Source organism: Coturnix japonica, chromosome 15, assembly GCF_001577835.2.
Source record: "Coturnix japonica isolate 7356 chromosome 15, Coturnix japonica 2.1, whole genome shotgun sequence".
Lineage (NCBI taxonomy): Eukaryota > Metazoa > Chordata > Aves > Galliformes > Phasianidae > Coturnix > Coturnix japonica.
The window spans coordinates 781775-805400 of NC_029530.1; the positions used below are offsets into that span (position 1 = coordinate 781775).

Here is a 23626-nt window from a genome sequence, read left to right on the forward strand (position 1 = left end):
TTGTTTCTATTTAATGCCAGAGTTAAGAGTCACATAAAATAGGCACAGGTGAGGGCACCAGGCCCATTAAGTTGTGCAACGTGACTCTCTGGGAATGGTTTGAATGTTCATGTACCTCCAATTTATTTATGCTTAGGAAAGTCAGTCCCAGAATTTCTCCTCCCCATTTCCCAGTCTAAATACTGCCTCGGTGATGCCATTAAACCTGTAAAAAAACCCACTCAGTGTCTGATATTTCCCCCCACTCTCAGGGAAGATCCAGTTACTGGAAGGGCAGTCCTGCCCTGTCTGTGTTACATGCAACTCTGGGAGATGCTGTGGACATAAAGTTAACGCCATAACAACAACAACCACAAAAAGCAGCACAAGGCAAAATTTGCTCTTAGCAGACAGTGTTACATGCGTGTAAGTACTTCAGAGAACAACTCTTGATTGAAGGCAGATAGAGCTTTTCTGAGGGAAACCAAGAGTTCAAGGGGTGCACAACACTTCTGAAGCAGGGAAGTGATGCCATGTATTTCAAACACAGGGGCTCTCAGGAATCACATTTTTCTTCCTAGCATGTCTGGAATTTTTCTATGTGCAGATTTTATAGGTAAAATAGAGATCTTGTCCTAAACAGCGTCATCTGGTCATTAAATTGATATGAATAACAACAAAAGAGTAGACGGCCAAATTACTCCAGTGCTGTGAGATTTTTCTGGTAGATGATTTCCCACTTATCAGGCATCATGAGGACATGTTCAGTTATATATATATATTTCAGTCATATGGGGAAGATTTAGCCCCAGCTGTAAACTTCCTATCTCCATCCTCAAAGCTCGTTGATAAAAGAGGCTCCTTTTGCTGCCAGCTCCCCGGATGTTTGCCATTTTTAAATCAAATTTTCAGGAATCGTGCACCACTAACATACTCCACAGAAGCATGATGAAGCACCTAATACTTATGTTACAGACAGGGAGAACAAGTTAGGAGGGATTAAGTGATCTGCCCAGCTTCCCACACGACAACACAGGTGTGGCTAGAAATCAAAACTCCTCACTTTCAGCCTTTGCTGTTACACTAATCTGCTTTTAAGATTTCCTGTTTAAAAAAATAATTATCATTTCAGTGACATGTTTGATGGTAACCGGTAATGCACACTCCTAATCATACAGACCATGGTATTTAGAAACTGTTAGAGCTAGTTATGCAGCTGGACCCTCTTCTTCTGGATCCCTCCAGTGGGAGAAAAGTGAAAGAGAAGGGCAGTCCTTCATAACTGCAAAGGCTTCAGCTAATGAGAGCAGGAATGGCATTTCTTATTTTGGCAGCTAGTAGTAAACACTGTTATTAAAACTATAATAAGATCAGTTAATATTGTATGAAATATTAGTGATGTCTGAGCATAAAATAGTGCCCTCATCTCTTTAGTTAAAATTACAAAATGATTAACAGCCCAATTAAAAACATTTTTGTTTTTGACATGATGAATTATACTTTATCTACCTAGCTGTAGATGTAATTGATTATTTTATCCGTTTGCTGTTGGCTGTCATTAAAAAAGACAGATCCCACTGGTTTCTGGCCTCTCTCCCACTGAGAGAAAGAACAAATCCTGCTATTAACGACAGACAGCATCATTATGAAAAAATTCCATTTGCCACTAGGCAACATAGCAGAGTTCCAGCAATTATTGTATTAGTCAAGCCGTTGAGAAGTTCCATAAAATTGAGAGAGTTTTTAAGGAGCATTCAACATTATTTGGCAACTTCTGTGATGTAACAATTAAAACCATGCTCCAGGCCCCAAAATGTGCAACAGATTGCCAAAATCAGATAAAACCCTAGAGGGCCCCTGACTTGCAAAGGGAAAAAAAAACCCAAACTGTTTACTTTTAGGATCAGACATTCATCAACATTTGGCTTTTGTTTCAGTCAGTGTCAGATAATAACAACAACACGTTTTCGGTTGGCTTCTAACAGAACTCCAACCAGTTTGAAGTCAAGCCTCTGAGAGTTAGCTGGGGCTGACACCAGCCTCTCCTCAGGAGAGAGAAATCTTATGGAGGGCTGGTGCTACCAACCTTGCATAGTAGATCAGATGCATGAGAGCACTCAGCAGACCCTTCTGGAGGAAATCACATCTGTTCTCTAACAGCAAATATCAGGAAATGACTGGAGAGATGATCAAGTTATTCTTTCCTTTCCCATCCGAGAGCTGAGCCAGGCAACACCTCAAACTGTCATGGTTCCAGGGGATTAAGCTGAAGCCTCCTGTCCATATACCCCATTAACCTGGAAAAAAAAAAACAACGCACTTTAAAACTGCTAAGGGAAGTTGCTACCAAACCATGTTATGGCCAAATTTACCATCTACCTATTTCTGTATTATGTGATCTTAAGGAACAATGATTTATGGTACCAGAAATGAAGATACAGTATCAGGCATCTATAGCAAAAGGTGAAGTTGGGTGCAAAACACAGACCTGATCTAGCCTAACACAGACTGTAAGAATCATTTCAACAGCATACGTATGTAAAGAAGTTTGAAGATACCGATCTCCCTTCTCAGAATAGGAAAGGGCCCAACTCAAGAGGTAGCCACATATCAAAGGATTTTGATGGGAGAGGGGCAGTCAAAGGGAGCTGAGATCTGAACACAGCACGAGGACCTAGGATACTTCTGTTGCTGCTAGAGGGCAGGTTTTAGCACTAGCATCCTGCCAGTCTCCACCTGGAACATGCCGTACCAAGTAGGACAGATAAAAAGATACAATTGAGCCTGACATAATATGGCCTTTCATCACACTTCTTCTAGATTGGCGAACATCAGCAATTGTTAGGGCCTGCTATTTAATAAAAGAACAAACCTAGAACCCCAAGCAACCAACGGCTTCTACCTGATTTAAGTAGGAACAGCTGCACACTGCATTACAGGCCAATGGCCAGCCTTGGCGTATGGGCAGCTCTCAAATCATATTGCATTGCCAGGGCAAGAGCTCAGATTTGGGAGATAGTACGGGAAGGAAAAGCCCCTGAGTCCTGCTAAGCTCAGGAAACAGTAAATGCTGTAAAATACAGTCACATTTTCTAGTACATTTAACTTCCAGCTTGTGTCTGGCAATTGCTAGGGTGGGATGAGGTGTATAGCTGTCTAAGTGTGAGTCCCTCAATAACTAACCAGCTGCTTTACAGAAAAAATCATGGCTTTCCAGTTTTCTTCAGCAGAGGTAAAGCATATATTGTGACTGTATTCGTTTTTCTTGCCTAATAGAGCATTTGGAGCTGTCATTTAAAGCTAAGGATTCTATGTCAGCTCACGAACGTAGGTCAGTACCTGTTAAGTATGGAAAAGAATAACTTCATTTCTTATTCTTGAATTATGCAAGGTAATTGTGCCAAATTTTCAAGATATTAGTCTAGTGCCAGATGAAGGCTTAGGAAGGTTTTTTTTTAACTTATATTCCTTATTAGCATTAAAACATCCCTTACTGAAATAATTATGTGACAGCATACACGTGTGAAATACATTTGAAAAAACCATCTGAAACAAAGCAAGGTTTCTAATATTTTTCTGTCACTTTGGCTTACAGTTCATCTGAGCCACCATTTAGGAAAATACAAACCCCAGCACAGAGGGATAAAAAGGAGAGGGTGGAACATATTGACAATGCAGCACGTTGGGTATTACTGAGAGCAAAGCATTCGTTGGAAGAAAAGGTAAGATGAAAATTTGGGCATTTTGGATCAAGGGCCATGTGGAAGGCTGAACTTACAGACTGAGCCAACTCCTCACTGACTACTCCTGCAGTTCGCCTACGGGGTGTTGGAACAAGCCTTTACAATTCAAGCAGTTTCCGTGCCAGCCTGTGCTGTTCAGGCTGTGGTTTGTAGGTGCTTGCATCTCTCCCAGTTCTGCCAGCTGGCTGGTGTTGCTGTTCAGAAGGATGCCAGCTGGTCAGTGCTTTAACCAGCCTGGTTTCCAAGTGACCCTTTTTTTTTTTTAGCTGCCACTTTAATTAAAACAAAACATGCAAGAAAAAGAAGTTTATCACCTGCGACACATACCACTGGATGTCTCTGTCAGTGGGTGTTCAGCAGACAGAGCCAGACTTCTCTTCCACATCACCAATATCCAGAGTTAAAAAAATCAGTCCATCTGCTAAAGCTGTTAGGCCCTTTGAGCTGCACTGCACCAATTCCTGTTTACAGGATCCAGTGCCCTCTACTGAAAAGAACAAAAAAAAAGCATTAATGTTTCCCAGGCGCTGCAAAGTTACTGTTAAGGTACAGCAGCATTAGACTTGAATGGCTGGCAGTCTCTCTCCGGTGCATGCACACACATGCACCCACTGGCCCATCTGCCAACAGTGTTTCCAGGTTATTGCAAAACAACACACGGAAAGTATCGAGGAACTTGCAATGGCTACAGGGCTGTCATAAGAGTAACATGTCACTTTCTGGAGGGGGAAATGCATGTGGACATATGGTAGTCGTGAAAGGAGTTGGACCAGTAACCTTGGCAGGCTGAAGCCGAACACAAACGTTGCTGCTTTGCCTTGATCTTTATTTACAATAAACGCCCCGGCTTCAGCTCAGCGTTTTATCTGGAGCAGCCGCCGGCGTTTCTGTGTCCATGTTCCGTCTCATTGGTGCTCTGACATATTTACACGCAGGCTGGGTCCGGGCAGCTGTGAATAAGAGGCCGTATATCAAGAGAGGAAAAAGGGATGCAAAGATGAATCTTATGAAATATTTTCCATTTTTCTTTGACTTGGTTGTGCATTTTGCTACGGCCCATTGGGCACTCACTCTGCACTTGGACACTTTGTTCCAAGAAGTCTCACACATTTCTAGCTGTATCTACATGCCAAACCTAGAGCAGTACCTGAGACAGCCTACAGGGAAAAGGAGATTTACAAAAAGAATAAGGTGAGCAGGAGGGAAATTTCCTGCCTTTCAATGGCATGTGCTGCAGAAAGGAGAACCATATCTTGAGAGTCTTGTCTGATTCCCACATGACAGACTGTTGCATTTTACTTCTGACTGCTAAAGCGATAGAAATTATTTATACTAATTTGCAAGAAAAAAGCAATAACATCCTTTCGCAATTAAGGAAGGTGATACCATCTCTAGCTTCTTTGGGCAACAGAAAGAGTTAATTCCTTTCAGTGATGAGTAATCCTCTCCTTTTTTTCCCTGTGGCTGACTATTAGTTTAGATGCAATGAGATGACTCTGTTCAAAAAGACAAGGTTTAGACATAACGATACTGTATGTGCAATAACGTTAGAAAACAAACACAGATGCACCTGGGGAACCTGAAGGCATCTACTGGCCTTTCTAGGCAGGCAGCATAGAGTGGCCCTTCAACATTTCCACGTGGAAAAACATTACCCAGCACAACACAGTTTACTTTGAGTGACCCTCTTGACTTTGGAAGAATGAGAAGTCAAGGCCATTGCAAAGCTGGAAACTTGTTTCCTAAGAAGAGGCCATTGTTCAACTAGTAGAAGAGGGGAAAAAGGGATCCAGAACAACAACTGGAAAGAAAAATTGGACATTTGAACGGAATATCTGCTGGTGGCTTTTCTCTGGCACTGACAACCTACCAAAGTGTGTGAGAGATTTTCCCCTTCCTTTTTGCAGCGTAAAGGCAGGAAGAGAGTACAGTTTATTTACCTCAAAGCTATACCAGCATTAAAAAAAAAATCACTGCTTATACAAGGCTCAGGACTGGGATGCAAGAACTACATGCTCCCCTGATAGCCCACATGAGATCCAAAACAGCATGTGGAAGTGCTTATTTCCCTCAGATGTCTGTTAAGGACGTCTGGGAGACAGAAGCATAATTCCAACTACATCCCCTTGATACAGTCTGAAAGCTACATAGGCTCAGCCAGTCAGTGGTAGATACTACAGTTGTAGATGCATACAAAGCTTTGGTACAACAAGTCCCATTTCAAAGACTTGTTATGTTTGGGGTAGATGTTCCATCTGTAAGCGCCTTAGTACAGGCAGAACACGCTAGATGTCCTGCTGCTGCTAAACCACAGATTTTTCTTTACAGATGTTCATGCTTCAGTGGAGTTGAATCAAGTCATTCTCACCTTGGATAAAGGGCCAGGAGGTCTCAGGGCCATTTAAAGCAACACCCATCAGCACTGCTGAAGAACCTTCTCAGATGGCTCCTTGGAATGCTTTTCTTTGAACAGTTTTCTTAGCTCTGATGCAGCAGCTGAAGTTACAGTGAAAAGGAGCAGTGGGGGTTCTCTAGCACATCCAGAGCTGAGCAGGAGCCTGGCAGGATTTAAAACAGCACCAGTTTCAGTAGGTACTTGTACACCCCCTGCCATTAACACATGATCACTACTTCAGGCTAAGATGTGGGGATCATTTAGTGACTCACCCAAGATCACACAGATGGTGTTTGCATCAAGAATTTGACCCATCAAGCCATCTGACACCTCAGGATTGTTCACTGAGGATTAGATTGCGTTTAGAAGTCCATTTTTATATATGAATGTAGGATTTGGAGCCATGAAAGAATGGTAAATTAAATAGTGAGGAATTTGTCACATCTCTGTTCAAAGCAGGCTAACATTTCATGTAAGTAATTACACACTTCAGACAGTTGCAATCATCTTCTGCACAAATAATTTAAGCTTACTTGGTCTGTTTTATTCTGATTTAAATTTTTATTGGAAATATAAATACCAATGTCGGTCACCAAACCAAACCAAACAAACATATCAAGTAGGGTCTATTATAGACTAATATGGAAACAAATAATCTGCAAGTCTGGTTTTATTTATAAGCTTATTTGATTTTTTACCCTAGGCTCATATTAATCGGGTTTGTGGTTTCCACATCTGTACTGCTGATGCCCAGTGCAGACTGCATGCCAAGTTAGACCTGGGCATCCTCCAAGCTCTAAATAGAAAACATATGCTTCAACTCTAGCCACCTCAAGACAAGCAGGGCAAGTAACCTACCAAATAACCACAGCGGGTGCAGCAGGCAGAGCAAAACTCTGGGGAACTTTCAGAGGTGCCTGTTTGAAAGCTTCTTGCTTCTGACTTGCTCCAGGGGCAGCCAGACTGCCGCCTGTATTATATTTGCTCTCTCTGATGATCAAGAGATAGCAGTTCCCTTTGTAGCCTCCCTTCCTCTAGCTGCTGCTAGAAATTCACAGACTGGACCAGTTAGTTCCCAGTGTCAACTAGTAATACGTATTCTAGAGGAAGATGGAAGAACTCTTGCAGATGATGGCAGTGCAGTATGAATTCTTTCCAGAACCCTTGATTATTTTTAATATTTATAAAAAGCATTCTGAACATTCACAAGAGCCATAAATACATGTACAAAAAATGCCCAATGCCCCTTGTCAAACCAAAATGGATCCAGCTGTTCAGTGGTGCTGGTCTCTGACTGCAGAGAATCCCTGTCTTCATGACAGATGCATAAAGGGAATCCCAAATGAGAAATATGATCTCAGCTAAAGACTGCTTAAATCAACTATTAGAGAGTATTTTAGGGAAGGACATGAATACAAAGCTGATTCTCAATACAGCTGAGATCCAGTCACATGAACCCATCTCCATAAGGAAATCTGTACTGCCTGCAGATGTTTTTGAGAACAAGATACTTCCAGACACACTTTGTTTTGTTCTCATACATCTTCCAAGCTCTGTGCCAGTAAAATTGTGTCACTACAAACTCAACCCTGGGATCGAGCAGAAACACAGCACAGTACCAACACCAGGCCTGGTCCCTTTTTGGGCACACGAGGAAGGTCGGTACATGAGCAAACAACATGTGAGCGTTATGGGGAAAAAAGGAAGCAGTATTACTGGTGTAAATACTAGATAATTGGCAGAATTTCTGTTCTTGCAGAAATATTATGATTCGTGTTAAGAATGCAGGGTAGGGAAACAGAGGAGGTATAAGAAGAGAGAAAAAAAAATGATACAACCTCAGTGCCCCAGTCATGTTGAAGGGAATCGCTCTGTCATCCATCATTCTCTTTCTCCAAGGACTGCTTTGCCCAATGTGGCTGATCCACTAACTCTCAGGCAAAGGTAATTGTTATGAAACTGAGATAGCAAAAGAGCAGCGTCTGATAACAGAAGGGCAGATCTGTCAGCACAGAAGGCAGTCTTTCCTTGTGGCAGTAGCTAAAGAAAAGAAGATGCAATTAACAATTAGCTTTGGTAAGAGAAGAAGACAAAACCTTTAAGACTTTCTGCTACAGGAAATCAAGGCACAGACTTAGGAATTAATGGTTCAAAGTCTTGATTCTTTCCTTGCTAGATATAATATAAGATGAAAGAGAGAGGGAATTTCTTTTGCTGTTTCATTCTGGCTAGCTAAGAACCAAGGTTCAGCTATGGAAAAAGGCCAATCTTACAACAGCTACAGGAAATGAGAATAGCTTTGCAGCGCTTCCAAGCAAATCCAGCACACCTTCAGCTTATATTTTAGGTACAAAGTTCAGGCTTCTCACCTCAGAAAACAAAATGGAAGTGTTTCAGTGGGTACTGTGCTATCTCCTCTGCCCTTCGCCCCTTCACAGCTCTCTAGCTTCTCAAGTTAGAATCAAATTTACAAAGAGCTCTTGATATATCAAGCAGGCTTTGCTTTCATACATTTGACCTTTGAACTGCATACTCCTTCTTCCAAGCTTGGAATTCAACAAAGAAATGTAACGTGTTTCCACATAATCTCTTGTTGCCAGTCAGTACCATGATTCCTGCTCTACAGGGAGAGGCAATTGTTAAGGAAAAAGCATGATTCATAAGACACAGTTCCTAGGTAGAGGTTGTACGTAAATTGCCAAGTGCTGCCTCAGAAGGGTGGGCTGAAGTCTCATCTTAGAAATTCCACCTAATAATTTAGATTTGCCGGACTTCATTTCCAACGAGAACTAGATCCATGTAATTCAGAGCCCACTTGTCAGATGCAGGTTGGGCACATCTCAGTCTGCATCAGAAGCAATAGCTGCAGATCCTTCTGAAGTGAATAATTATTACAAGTCCCATGAAATGCTTCTGGTGGGGCCACACTGGAGATGCGCAAGGAATACTATAATCAATGCACCACTAATAGTGCCTTTAAGCAAGCAGAAGGCAGGTACACTCCTCTCCTTATGAGGCATTGCATGTGGATTAATTGAGACTCTCTTTGTTGTATCTGGGCAAAGTAGGTGGAATTAAAGAACTACCTTGTTTTGTGATTTCATGGTCCACAGGTGCAAGAGAACAAATCCAGCACAGCCCATAGGTTTAGATAAACAACCCTGGACAGCACTGCCAGCTGTTCTTCTCCTCCCCTTCCTGACTGCTTCAGTTCTTCATGCCCTACAATATTTTCCACTTCTAAACTATTTTCTTTCCTTTGTCCACAGCACACTATGTTGCTTGTGCTCATAATGATTAATTTCACAGCTCACACCTAATTTGACCCTAATAACTTTGGCTGAAAAGAAGTAAAATGGACAACTGGTTGTTGATCCAGACAACTTATCACCCCATGAACACAATAAAGGCAGAGCTGTTTATCAACAGGGAGATGCCCATTACTATTTTTACAGGCAGAATGCTGGAGCTCCCTTATCAAGCAGAGAGTAAAGCATGTACTCCAGGCACGCAGAGGGGAGGCAGACTGCTTTCAGCCTGCAAGGCCACACAATATGGGAAGTGGTCGCTTGAAAGTGGGGAGAATGACAGATGTTTTGTGCCTGTGCGTTTTTTTAGAGGACACTGGGTCCCTGCCATGGGAACAGGGTGGACAGTAAAGGCAGTGGACTAGATGTGAAGAGTGACAAAGCAAGTCAGCCATGGACAGCCTGTGGGAGGCCAGAGGAAATGCACCATTAGTCAAAGCTGGAGGAAAAATAAAATGCGATGACAACCGGGCCATTCATGTACTTCCCCTTCAAGGACTGACCAGACCCTTCACGACTCAAAAGACTCAAGTATCAGCTTCTTTTTCTCTTCATCCAGGCTAATGTGCACCAGCACAGACTGAGAAACTCCCTTGTCACTTTTATTAATTCTTATCTTGTTGTTCTTGGCTGCACTTCACTGAAGTACAGTGAGGGAGAGTGCTTCAATCAATAATGCAGATCCATATGAGCACCCTCTTCCGTTGTTCCTACATATCAACTCAATAGCTTAAAGCAAAAGTGCATCCAACTTATGAACTTGAGAAATAATTAGGACTTCCAAAACTAGAAAGCAAGGCAATGAGGTGGCCTCACAAGGATGTTTAAGCCCCAGTTTTATGACAGTCCAAGGTAGCTTTTGTGCTTTGACAATTTGCTACTTTATGCAAAAAGAGCAAGACCTCAGAGCTCTGAGTAACCACAGTGACAGCAACCACAGCCTTGCATTTCACAAGCAAATTTCATCTGATGTTGCATTCCACCACTGTCATGCAAATCCAGAGGCACTCTCGTCACCACCCATGAATCTGATGTACTTTGTCATTAAGGAAAGGCAATGCACTTCAAAAAAGCCTCACATAAATGCTCATAAATAGCTGTTCTCTTATTCTTCAACAGAGATTAGGCCACAGCTAAGGAGAAATCTTATTTAGAACTGCCTTCCCATGTTGTGGCATTTCCAGATTTGGAAAGCCGAATGGAGTTAAATGAAGAGGCACGCAGAAAACCCTGAAATGCTCCTTCAAGAATAATATCCTGGACTCTTACCCCACCTAAAGGGAATTCACTCATTAACACTTAAACAGGGCAGAACATAACTAAGTGAAACAGAATGAGGTTACTAAAGAAAAGCAGACATGAAAAAATTGAACACAGTTTAAACTCTAATTAAGAACAAGGTCAAAATCTCGACTGAAAGCTTGATGGTATCCCAGACAGATGCAGAACAAACAGGACGAGGAATGAATTCAAGCAAAGTGTCAAGAAAATTCTCCTTATTTTTCCTGCATTAGAAATATTCCTATTGAATAAATCCAATGAGAAAGAAGAAGCAAAAATCAGGTTCTCTTTTGGGAGAAAGAAGTCCCCTTGTGAAAGATTTAAGAAGAAGAAACTTGCTGTTCTTCTATTTGCTGTCAAAACAAGGAAGAACAAGCCTGATTCCCACCTTGCTTTATGGTAAGGGTAAGAAGGACAGGAAAATATCCCACAACGGTCCTTCTGGTCCTTCATGTTCTCTGAAAGAAAATGGGGGAAGAGGCACAAAAACAGTAAATACATTGACAGTCCTTTTGCAGAGCATTGAGAGTTTCCCTAAATTATTTTTGTCTGGAAAAAATGTCCCCCACCCCCTCCTTGGAGATGCTGGTTCTGGCAGGCTGCAGCTCCCAATACCTCTATACCTAGCTAACAATGCAAAGTACCTTGTTCAAACAAGACTGGTCTCCATTTCGCACAATCCCCCCAGGGAATGTTCACTTTTCTCTTCATACTATACCAATCTGACTGATGCAATTGGATTCTGGAAACGTGCCTTATTAGTTTCTATTCCAGCTCCTTAGGGATGATGCTAATTTTCCATTGTAGAACCAGAACATTTCAGGTGTGCTATGTCTAGTCTGTAAGAAACTACACCAAACAAAGCGGCATATACTATTAACTCATAAACCATGTTTGGAAATGGACATTACTTAACAGCACTCCTTGTAAAGAAAATCTACATGCAAAATAAGACAACCCTCCTCACTCCAGTAGTGCTCGAAAGGACACACTTTACATCCACATGATGAACAGACACCTGTGTTCTCTTACTTCCTCACACAAAATCTTTTGCTTAATTTGTGCACCAATTCACCATCTTAATTGTTTTCTCCCTAGATCAGTGGTATAACATTAAGTCTAAGATAGCCTAACAACATTTTCTTCTGTTTCCCCATAGCAAACAGAATCCTATTCGCATCCCAAACAGATCACCAGCAGTTGGGATGGTGTTGTGTTTTTTTTTAAGGTAGGTATGAGATTAAAGACTGAAATCAGATGCAGTGTTGCCAAAGTCTTTGCAACATACATGTTTTCATAGCAAGATGATTGACAAGAATTGCAATAAGGTGCTGAAGGGAATATTTCAGCTGGCCCATCAAAATTCAATGTAAAGGATTAGAACTAAGAAGAGCTGACAATTTTGACTTTGAGTTCCGCAGCAGAAACATAATTTGCTTTTTGACGTGCAGTGGACAGAAATATTCTTTTCTTTTTTTTTTAATTAGACAGATTAAACTAAATCTGTTTCATGCTGCCCCAGCAAACAAAAACAACCCCCCTACCTTATCCCCTGTCTCTCCTGCACAAACAAGGTCTGCTCTTCTGTTTCCTCCTTTTCCAGTAACATTCAGGTTTGGCACTAGAATAAATGCATGCAACTCCAGCCTTTCTCCTGGAAGAACATCAGGAAAACTCTGTGCATAAAGCTAAAAATCCTCTCTTAAAAGGGAGCACATAGATCTGAAAGAATGAAAAAGTCAATGAATTTTATACAAGTTTACTTACTGCAAAATAAACTGTCTGCACTATGCTTATTAAAGGCATATTTCATTGCCTAATCATATATGTCTATTGTATCTTTTATGTTTCAAATGGTAATAGTAGTCTGTTCCCCAACCTTAATAATGAAAGACATTTTGGCATATGCTTACATTGATTCCGCTTTAACAAAGCACTTAAGACATCTGCTTGCAACTCACTGAAATTAATGGCTAACACTGAGTACATTGATTTTGCTGGGATTCAGACCAGCAGCAATACAGTTGGGCACAAGGCTGATGACTTTGCTGGATAAGCTCGAGCCTCTGAAGAGAGAAGTCTTCAAACCTGGAAATGTACAAGGTTTAAATGTTTTGGTTAAAAATACACTTCTTTGTTAGCATGGTTACTGTGATTAAAACAGATCAGTGGTCTGGAGGAAGAATAGCAACTGCAGAAAAATTTTATAAGATGTGCTCACAGAAAACAGTATGCGCTTATATGAGAAAATGCAAAACTTAATGGTAGACAATAACTTACCATTAAGAACAGCTATCATTTGTAACTGTTAGACCTCATTAGCAGTAATTAACATCAGACCATACCTGAAATCATACTTACTTCACCTAGAATTGTTTTGAATTCAAATTTAAAATAGTTTAGAAGGTCGCCCAGCCTGGAATAATGGCTATTCAGTTTATGCATCAGATGGAGGCAGGTACCAACATTTCCTTATTAATCTGAGTACAGTTTCCTTCACATGTAATTCTATCACCAGAAGCAGCATTAAAATAAAAAAAGTACATATATGAGCTGAAGTGATGTGCAAAATTAACAGCAACAGGAAAACATTTACTAAAAAATACGTTCTTTATTAACTCATTACTTCACAACACAATAAATATCAGACAATACACAAGGGACCCAGCAGTGCTCAGACTTGCCTGCACCATGGTGTGGTTTGACAAACAAGCCATCATCAGCTGGAATCCTGAGAAAAAAACTAGGATTATTTTAACTTTCACACATAATCAGTGCTGCGTGGCACACATCAGCCCATCTCAGCTGACATCAGCCAGGCTTTTCAAAACAGTTTGTAAGGACCATCCCGGAAAGTTAGGAAAAGGATCCTTCAGGAAAAAAAGCACAAATCACGCTACTCTCCTTATTCTGTCTCACTGTCGATTCTGACATTAGGTTTATGTAGGTGTGAATAAACATTTAGTTCTACTTCAGCTGGCAATGCTTTCCATTAAATGCGGAGTAAAACTAGGCTGCAGTACATAACATAGGATCATTTTCATGATGCCCACATAGCAACTATAAAACCAAGAGACTTCTGTTATTTGAAGGATGCTTACAGGCATCAGATTCAAACACTGAATACATTCAGGACACATTTCCTCATCTCAAGATCTCTTCATTGGCTGTCCCAAATAATTTCATTCATTGTAAGGCTGAAAATTAACTAAACTTTCCATTGATCACTCTGCAGAGACAGACAATTCAGTCTGCTGGATGCATTACTATGACAGAGAGAAGCCCCTTCCACATGAGTGAATGCTGATGTTTTCACTTGTAGGAGCAAAATGAACAGCAATAAGTAATCACTGGGAGAAAGATCTTGCAGCCATCTCCTTACAGTTTAGTGGGATGTCAGCAAAATCTCTGCAGGGTGAGGTGCTCTGTATTTCAGTGGTTTGGAATATTAAGTGGTCTTAAAAACAAAGAAACAAAAAGAAGCTAATTTACTGCAAATATTGCAAATACTTTCATAGCTGGGAAAAACTGGTAGGGTTTTTTGGTGTATCATTCTCATTGGACCTCTATGAAAGGAAACAAATTTCTGAAGGCGCAGGTATACATACATTCACATGCAGATACAAAATTTTGATACCATTTCCTCTAAAGGAAGTTGCAATATTCAGGCAGAATTCTGACTACATTACCACTCGAAGTATTTCTGTGCAAGATTATTATGGTTTGGTAGATGAAAAATTGCACCAGCAAATCTGAAAGGGCGTAACAAGAGATAGACATGATCATCAGACTGCTCTTCCAAAATGTGTAACAAGCAGAACATAAAGCAGCTATGGAAATATCAGATTACACATGCAAGAACAGATTAACTGCAAAAAGGACACGTTTCGTTTTACCTGAAGTTCATCTTCCCCTTTTCTACAAATTAACTCCACCATAAAGGCTGCAAGAAATGAAGTGACTGCACATATCAAAACATTGGCAAATGCAGCCTGGCCTGCAATTCGATTTGCTTTGTGTTGTGCCTTTGTCAGGCTACTTACACTTATTTAACTTATTTCTTCAGCAAAAGAAGTTTAATCATCGGGTTTCTAATGATTCTCCATAGCCACAAATTAGCCAGCATCTCCCCCTTGTGGACAGAAGGAAAACTAGTAGGAACTTGCAACTGGTTATTACTCTGTCAATAGGCCAAAAAAGAAAAAGTTTGCAGATAATTACATACTACATTAAAAATATAATAATAAAAGGAAAAAAAGGGGTGACTCCGTAGCTATTGTTTGGCACCTTCTGGGAACCTGCCTCTACAAGCACAAACTCTTACTGGTCAGTATTGGGATTGGTAATGAACCACAGCACCACTCCAGAACCTAAGGAAAGCCATGCCTGATACCTGCTACACAGAGAGGGATTTGTTAGTGTGAATTGCAAAAGTGTGGGGGGAATGAGAAAGGTTCCTGGAACTCAAGCTATTAAAGCTATTTCAACTCCAAGTGCCCCTTTTCTTTCCAAATATATTTTGTGCTTTTTTTCCTCCTTTCCAGGGATGGTATTTAACCTCAGCAACCTGTTACTGTTGCATCCAGGCCGGAACGTTTTGTAATATGCAACTTGGTAATTTCCTCAGCGCAGGTAGGGTGAATGCCAATTGTCTTCATTAGCTGAGGATACGTAGCACCACATCTACCAAAAGAAAAAAAGACCCAGGAAGTCATACATGATTCACCCGAGGCAGACAGAATTTCCTAAAACATCAAACTAATCTTGCACTTATCCACTTTATCAGGTGTAGGAGGCTGCATTTATTCTTCACTACTGTCTATTATTTCTCAGGCACTTCCACAGCAAAATTCAAACCCCCAGCTTAACTACACTGTTAGGCACAGAAGAATTGTTGTAAGAACTGAGAGAGAATTAAGCAATTTATCCCAAGTCACAACTGAGCCTACAGGGAAAAAAAACAAACAGGGAAAAACTGCAACCTTCAGCTTTTTCTGTACATACATGTGTTGCAGCAACTCCATATGGAAACAGACGCGCACACACAGAGGAAGATAATCTTAATTAGGACTGCAGGCAAGAATCTGCTGAAGGAAGCAATACCAGCATATTCTTCCACACAGAATATTCTTTACAAAGTCTACTGCTTGCACTGAAATTACCAATGTTATAAACGGGAAAAAATTCCATCATTTGAGAGAAAGGGAAAAAAGATCCCACTAGCTTAATTTCTTGTCCAACAACATTCTGAGATTCAATCACTTTCCTTTCAGCTCCTAAACATAAGAATTGTTTCAAATTATCTATGGAACAGCATTCTATCTCTGCATAAGATACAACAAAAAGAGCTACAGAAGGCTCCTGGTGTCCCCACCTACATAACCCAGGGAAGCACCCAAAGTAAAAACCACTGCTGAGCACAGGTGCTAATTGGAGCTCTAAGTGGAGACAATGAAAAAAATCAAACTGTGAAGGGACTGAAGTAAGAACTAATATCTGACAATGGAGAACAGCAGCTTTTAGAGAGGGAGCTGCACATTGAAGACTCTGGATTTCTGAAATACAATAGAAAACAATATAAGGATCTGACCTGCTGAAAACCTCTTACTGCAGCTAAAGTTTTAATTTCCTTCAGGCAAGGCAGAAAAGCACTCCAGTTTCACATGCTGCTTTTCACTGGTTATTTTGGATAAAACTTCAAAACAACAACATCCTAAAAAATGCAGTTCTAGAATCTATACCACTGGCAATTAATGGACTACAAACGCATGTTGAAAATGTGCACTCAGGGTACACTGCAATCAGTGATTTCCAAGATACTCCTGATGTGATATTGAGGCCCTGCCTTCTTAATCCTTCTGCATTTAATTTATGCTAGTAAAGCTAAAACTGCAAAAGAATAGTGACAGCATCTACATGAATATGTTGGCACCCTAACTTGCAGGGCTTTTCTTACAATACAAATTACTTAGAAGTACTGCAATTTAGCAATGGAATAATTTAGATATCAATATTTCTGATAACGTGAACAAGCAGCAAAAAAAAAAAAAAAAGCAAACGAAAAAGCAGCAAGTCTGTTACAGGAGTAAGATAGCAGAAATACTCCATCTAACCTGAGAGGACCCAGAATCATTTCTTACAGTTCTGAAGGGACAACAAAGGAATTACAAGGGAAAATGCACTACTACTCAAATCTGAATAAACACAATCCAAAAGGTTCACCTACGTGGGTAAATTCAATATCGCAATAGTCAGACAGCTCCTTCTCACAGCATCCTACAAGATACCACTTTCTTACCTAATCCTAGTGTTTAGTTCATACCTGGAAGCTTAAAATTCATGCAAGTCCTTGCTGAGCTTTTAAGGAGCAATGGCTGTGCACATTTAAACATGAGATTAGGAAAGGAAATGATTGGCAGATGAAAGAAGGTTTTCTATGGAAAGCACAAACACCCTTCTAAAAAGACTTGCAAAACAATACAGTGATTTCCTATCCTGAGCACAGAATGCAAAGGCAGCTTCACTCTGAGAAAACTAAGATTGGTAACATAATTATTTCTTTTGTTTTAATGATATCGAGCCAACAGTATATTTTCTTCAGTTGTTTCTTAACTATATCCAGTATTACAATAACGCAATCCAGTATATCTTAATGAAAAACTGCAGTATTTTTAGTAAAAATATGTGCAATACTACATAAAAGTAACAAAAAGCATGGATTCTTTATAGCGTTGCCAAAAATAGGCAGCTATCTTTTATAATCTTACAATAACTTTAAAAGCAGGCTTTAGAAGCTAGAGACATTCTTTTGTACTTACTTGATTCCAAGAGCAAATCCTTGAATAACTTCCCCAGCATTTGGTCCAATGAAATGAAGGCCAAGGATTCGTTGGTCTCTCTCTCGTAAGCACACCATCTGAAAACAATACATTACATAGCAATCTTTTCTTAGAACATCTAAAGATAAGGCATGAAGTTGAATTAAATGAAACTGCAGTGCCCCAAGATCCCAGTTCAGCTGTCAAAACCCACTGTGCCAAGAACTTACACACTTGCTTAAATCTTGCTGACTTCAATAGACCTCGTGCTTGTCCTTGAGCACTTCTCTGAATCAAAGCTTTATTAGTGTATTTCTTTCAGACTTCAGGGAGCCACTGGCCACAATCTGTGATACACTGAATACCTTCTTGTTTGTTGTTTGCAAAACATCTTAGAATGACCTTCATTAGTCCGATTGCTAGACTAGACACTTTTTGACACTGAAGTAACGCCTTAGCAATTCTCCAAGTTTCTGCAGGTACTCTTGGCACCTCATCAGCAGTATTTCCAAAGACCACTATCAATTACAGTATATTCTGTGACTCCATAATTCCTTACGCTTACAGAAGCCTGTTTGGCAAGATGCATTTACCACATGAGCCATATAACCTAAACAGGAGTCAAGCCTTGGAAGCATTCAACAATAAAAGGTAACTAAGCATATGCGAGGGCCCGAATGAATGCACAATTCAGTTCTTTTAGAGAACTCATAGAAAATGTTTTTGCCCGTTTAAGGACATGATGTTTATTATCATGAAAAGAAATCACTGACAGCGGGGTATGTAATGAATATTGTTTTAAAGATACTCTAGAGAAACTGACTGTCACCAAGAAAAGATCTCAACCACCTCAGGGCTATTCTTTCCCCACTAAATACACCCTCTTAAAGTTGGTCATATTGTGTATCTTACATTAAGTTAAAAGCTTACAACACTCACTTTTATATAGCACTGAGCTGAATCTCTTTCAGCCACTGTGAACTCTAGAGGTTTATAATAAGCATGGAATACCTGGTGTGGAAAAAAAAATAACATTTCTGTTAGAATGCACTACTATATTAAAAAATGCTCTTTTACATAATAATCCTTAATGAAAAAAAAAAAAAATCACTCATGTTACTATGAACAAAAATAGGGAGAGCACACACTTTAACAGAAAACTTTCATCTAATGGTTCTTTAAGGAGAAAAAAATCCCTGAAAGACCCCACAGAACACGTTACTCAAATTGATGCCACAAATTCAAAATGACATTTGTTTTGCTTCTTCAAATTTCTCCCAACTGTTTAAGTAGTAACTTGTTTATTCTGAATAAGGCAATCCAAGAAGTTTTCCGTGTTCGTAACTACATATACCACAAGACAACTTAAACTAATTTTGGCAGTTTGGATAGAAAAAAACTATTTTCTTCAACGATTCTTGCTGGGAATCCAAGCAAACCTATCGGCTGAACTTCCTCTCCAATATGTATACAACAGCAACATCCTATGCCTCACATGCCTGCCTTAAGCAGGCAATTTTGTTTGACAGTGATTTCTTTTATTCTAAAAGGAACCAATATCCAGAAACTCAGAGTACAATTCTAGACCAGTTGTTGCAGTATAAGCTATACTTCAGAATCACAAAAACTCAGAACTGATAACTGACTGAACATGGGACTACCACACTTTTTATTTCCATAGTTTATTGAGTCTCATACTGACAGCCTTTTTGATGACTGAATAAAGATAACCTTTTCAGAGGTGACTTGTTTGAATTTTGGCTGATTATTCATTGTGAATTTCTTCATCATAAGTACCTTAATGTCATCCCTTCTATCAGAATGTTGTGAATATATAACAGATTTCTTCTTCAACAAGCAGTGCCCAGACATACCAGAGTTATTTCAGCCACAAAGAAAACACTGGATATTTCTAAGGACATCCAAAAAATCTAGATGAAAGAACCTGACCAGTAATTCTGACATCTAAAGGGAGCACAACTGCACATAATATATATTGTTGTGCAATATAATTTATTAAAATGGCAGCTAGTTTGAAGCTGTCAGACTATTAATAATTCTACGCCCACAAGGTAATAGTTTCCACTGTGACATGCTGCAATATTTTTGAAGTCTGAGCTCTTTTCAAGAACTCTTTCCTAGCTGCAAATACAGTATTCTGGGGACCACAAATGTCAGTCCAATACCACAGTCAAACTTTTATCTTTTCACAGTGCAACTCTGATACCAACCATAAATAAAAGTGTTTTCATACCTCAACATTATCTGATCCGTAACACTCCATGGCCTTTTCTTCTGACAGTCCAACACAACCATACTCCAAGGGAGTGAAAACAGTGGTAGGTACCTGCTTGCAGGGAAACACAAAGCATTACTGTGAACCACAGGAAGCAGCTGTAGGCTAGATGTGACTTCAGGGGAGGATAGCTCCATCACACTTATCTGCTTAAGATTCTGTCAAAATTAGACTCCAAATGGAAAAACACGATTTATTTAAATATTCTTTTCTTTTTTCTAAATAGAGAAATATTTTGTTTTATTACCAAAAGAAGAAATGACAACTCACATTGTTGTAGTCCATCAGCTCCGAAGAATGGCCAAAAAGACGCCTTGCCAGCAGTTTCCCTGCAGCTATTGCTGTGGGTGTCAGTTCAGGTCGGCCCTGAGAAAAAGAGCAACAAGGCTTTGTTTTAACTAAGAGAGAAGTGGCATCCAAGGACTTCTCCGGGTAAATGGGCAGAGGAAGGCCAAATCTTTGGAATTCCAGTCCTGCAGTTTGTGCTCCAAACGGATAAGGCAGTAATTTCTGTCCAAACATGCTTATAAGACACTGTACTTTGTTCCCCCACCAAGACAGATACTAACGCAGTCAGTATATTTTCTCTATGCTGCTACCTCATTACGCACACCACATCAATTATCTGCACATTAACATATATATATATATGTTTTTCTCTATACTAATATCCTCTTTGTTGAACTTTCATTGCAAAAAAAAAATAATGAAACAACACTGTCTAACCTGTTATCAGATACTACTGTTTCATTTACAAAAACAAACTGATTTTCCTCCATAGCCCAGGACAAATCACAAAACCAAAAGAATATTCCTTTTTTCCCCTTCAAGATCCATCAAGTCGTGTTTTTTCAAAGCCAACATTTTGACTTTCAGGGCTGTAAATGTCATTTACCAGATGAAATTTGCCATTTGCCTGAAACATGGCTGCCAATCATTTCTGTAGCAGGAAATACAGATGTTGTTTTGGCATTCCAGAAAAGAATAGAAGATTGGAACTAAAGATAAAATTGTGAAAGCGCTGCTATGCATTCCATAAAACCCAACTAATTACTAAAACATCCATGAAGATAAAGCCCTATTTCTCATAAACAATAGCTTAAAGACCTTCCCTGGTAAATATTTGAAATGAACGCTCACTTTGCAGTCATGTGTAGAACTACCCTGATGATTATTATGGATACAAGTTATTCATAAGAATCCTCCAGTGTATTATACATTTAAACGAGATGGCTCCTAAGAGAGTTTAGAAAGCTTTGAAGTACTGTACATTTGTTCTAAAATGGTTCTTTTTTTCAGTCTAATTTCTATTCAAAGCAACATACTGTAGATCTTCTCTACACATCCTTGTTATAACACCCTTTGAAATACAACAGATGTATACTGGAGTGTATATACGATAAATCTCTTACTAAGAATTTCTTTATACCGTGTGTCATGCTTTTCAACAAGAACACCACTGGAGGATGGATATTAACAGACAGGGCTTATATCAGCAACGAGAAAAAAAATTCAAATTAAAATTCCAGCCTGGTAATCCTCAACCTGATTTTATTTTACTGGAAATAAAAATACTTAAGTGCAGTTTTACCCATCAGCTGAAAACCTCGTTTTGAAAAGCTTTCTTAAATGATGGACAAACTGACTGATCTCTGGAGTTTTCCTCCCTTTCTCCAAATGAACAGCTTGCACAACATTAGGATCCTGCTTGTCATACAAGGGTGCAACAGGACACCCCTGCACACATAGTTTCCCATTTATGCCAGATGGGTACGATTCCCAAATGAAAACATCATTCTGACCATATCAGGAAGCTCCCTGTTTCCCATCATGCTGCCCCTCCAATCAGGGTACTGAACTTAAAAACAGATCTTATTATTTGGTAGCAAGTTAGTATCTATTCAGTGTAGCCCAGTAAAGGGTGAGGGAGGAGGGGCCAAGAACTACTCATAAAAGCATAAGCAAAACACGTCAGGGTAGCAAAGAAAAACTTACAGGTAGAGAGAAAAACAAAGAGAAATCCAGACAAGGGACAGATGAGACAAAATCCTATTTTCATAAAAAATATCAGGGGTCATTGGTATTCATTCACAAGGCAGGAGCTTCCCCTTTCCGCCCCTTGAAAAGCCTCACCCAGACAGTATCACACACCAAGCTCTGTGGCTTTGTCTTTCTTAAAGAGAATCAAGCATGTCCTGCCAAGCAGTGCACCAGCACCAACACTGCAAACTTTGTTCCGCTGATGATTCTTGTGCCAATTACATTTATTATCTAAATTCACTATGCTTAAAAAAGAAGGGAAAAAAACAAAAAAGAATATTTATATATTCGAACAAGAGAACTGCATTGCTCAGTGAGTGAAATTACATGGCTCACATTGTGATGGCACCAGATAGAAATTCCTATCTCTAAACTTTATGAATGTACGAGTACTACACTGCAATTTCTTTGATTTCCTATATTTAGTCCATACTTAGACACAAGCTTAAGATGCTTTTCTACAGAAAACTGATTTCATTTTCCATTGCTTCCACTGTACAATGGGCACAGTACAAAACTGTGTTGCTGTTCTTGACACATTCAGAAGTGAATATTACACAACTTGCATTCAAAGATCTGCACTAATTAGGACAAAAACAGGAAAAGGAAATCCAAGTTTTAACAACAAAATGAAAATGACAAATAAATGAAGACCTGATTTTATAGATCCACAGTAGGAAAGATGAGAGCATCCTGCCTCCAACTTTCTATTTCTTGCTGAACTAAATCCTCAAAGGGCAGAAGACAAAAAGCACCCAAAAGGAAATGACTTGCCTAAAATAACATGTCAGACTGGCTGCAAAAAGGAGTGACGGAATCCAAAGACTTGCCAGCACTGCTTCTAAGAACTGCTACTTGGACAACATTAAAAAGAACAGGTTAGAAAGCAGAAGGCATAAAGAAGACTCGCATCAAGGACATGCAGAGATTGGTGGCAACTGTGAGTAGAAATAGGACATCAGAAAACAACTCAGAGCCTGAAGCAACCAACAGAGCAGGGAACCTCTGCTGGAATAGGAGAAAAAGAAAAAAAGGAAAAAAAAGGAAAAAAAGGAAAGAAAAAAGAAAAAAAAGGAAAAAAAGGGAAAAAAAAAAGAAAAAAAAGAAAAAAAAGAAAAAAAGAAAGGAAAAAGAAAAAAAGAAAAAAAGAAGAAAAGAAAAAAAAGAAAAAAAAGAAAAAGAGAAATAAAGAAAAAAAAAAAAAGTAAAAAAGAAAAAAAAGAAAAGAAAGAAAAAAAGAAAAAAAAGAAAAAAAGAAAAAAAAGAAAAAAGAAAAAAAAGAAAAGAAAGAAAAAAAGAAAAAAGAAGAAAAGAAAAAAAGCAAAAGAAAAGAAAAATAAAAAAAAGAAAAAAAGAAAAAAAAAGAAAAAAAGAAAAAAAGAAAAAAAAAAGAAAAAAAGAAAAAAGAAAAAAGAAAAGAAAGAAAAAAAGAAAAAAGAAGGAAAAGAAAAAAGAAAAGAAAAGAAAAATAAAAAAAAGAAAAAAAGAAAAAAAAGAAAAAAGAAAAAAAAAAGAAAAAAAGAAAAAAAGAAAAAAAGAAAAAAAAGAAAAAAGAAAAGAAAAAAAAGAAAAAAAGAAAAAAGAAAAAAAGGAAAAAAAAGAAAAAAAGAAAGGAAAAAAAAGAAAAAAAGAAAAAAGAAGAAAATAAAAAAAAAAAAGAAAAAAGAAAAAAAGGAAAAAAGGAAAAAAAAGAAAGGAATAAAAAGAAAAAAAGAAAAAAGAAGAAAAGAAAATAAGCAAAAAAAAAGAAAAAAAAAGCAAAAAAA

The 23626-nt window shown here is 39.0% G+C and overlaps 2 protein-coding genes across 4 annotated transcripts in view; both read right to left on the minus strand.

Moving 5' to 3' along the window:
* GNB1L (G protein subunit beta 1 like) overlaps window positions 1–13178 on the minus strand; it is a 51057-nt gene extending 37879 nt beyond the window's left edge. Inside the window, exons 1-7 of one of the 2 annotated variants that reach the window (XM_015877556.2) lie at window positions 12251–13178; window positions 11095–11164; window positions 7956–8157; window positions 6091–6280; window positions 4500–4672; window positions 4050–4209; window positions 2066–2276 (exon numbers count right to left, since the gene is read on the minus strand). The gene's annotated coding sequence lies outside the window, so the exon portion shown is untranslated. Of the gene's footprint in view, window positions 1–2065; window positions 2277–4049; window positions 4210–4499; window positions 4673–6090; window positions 6281–7955; window positions 8158–8486; window positions 10385–11094; window positions 11165–12250 lie in introns of those variants that run through there. The other variant, XM_015877562.2, reaches the window with a different exon arrangement.
* A 119-nt stretch (window positions 13179–13297) lies between these two features.
* Window positions 13298–23626, minus strand: part of TXNRD2 (thioredoxin reductase 2) — a 29769-nt gene continuing 19440 nt past the window's right edge. The window contains exons 13-17 of one of the 2 annotated variants that reach the window (XM_015877613.2): window positions 20091–20186; window positions 19779–19871; window positions 18464–18535; window positions 17525–17622; window positions 13298–15389 (exon numbers count right to left, since the gene is read on the minus strand). In XM_015877613.2, coding sequence (XP_015733099.2) covers window positions 15266–15389; window positions 17525–17622; window positions 18464–18535; window positions 19779–19871; window positions 20091–20186 — 483 coding nt within the window. In that variant the 3' untranslated portion in view covers window positions 13298–15265. Of the gene's footprint in view, window positions 15390–17524; window positions 17623–18463; window positions 18536–19778; window positions 19872–20090; window positions 20187–23626 lie in introns of those variants that run through there. The other variant, XR_004309053.1, reaches the window with a different exon arrangement.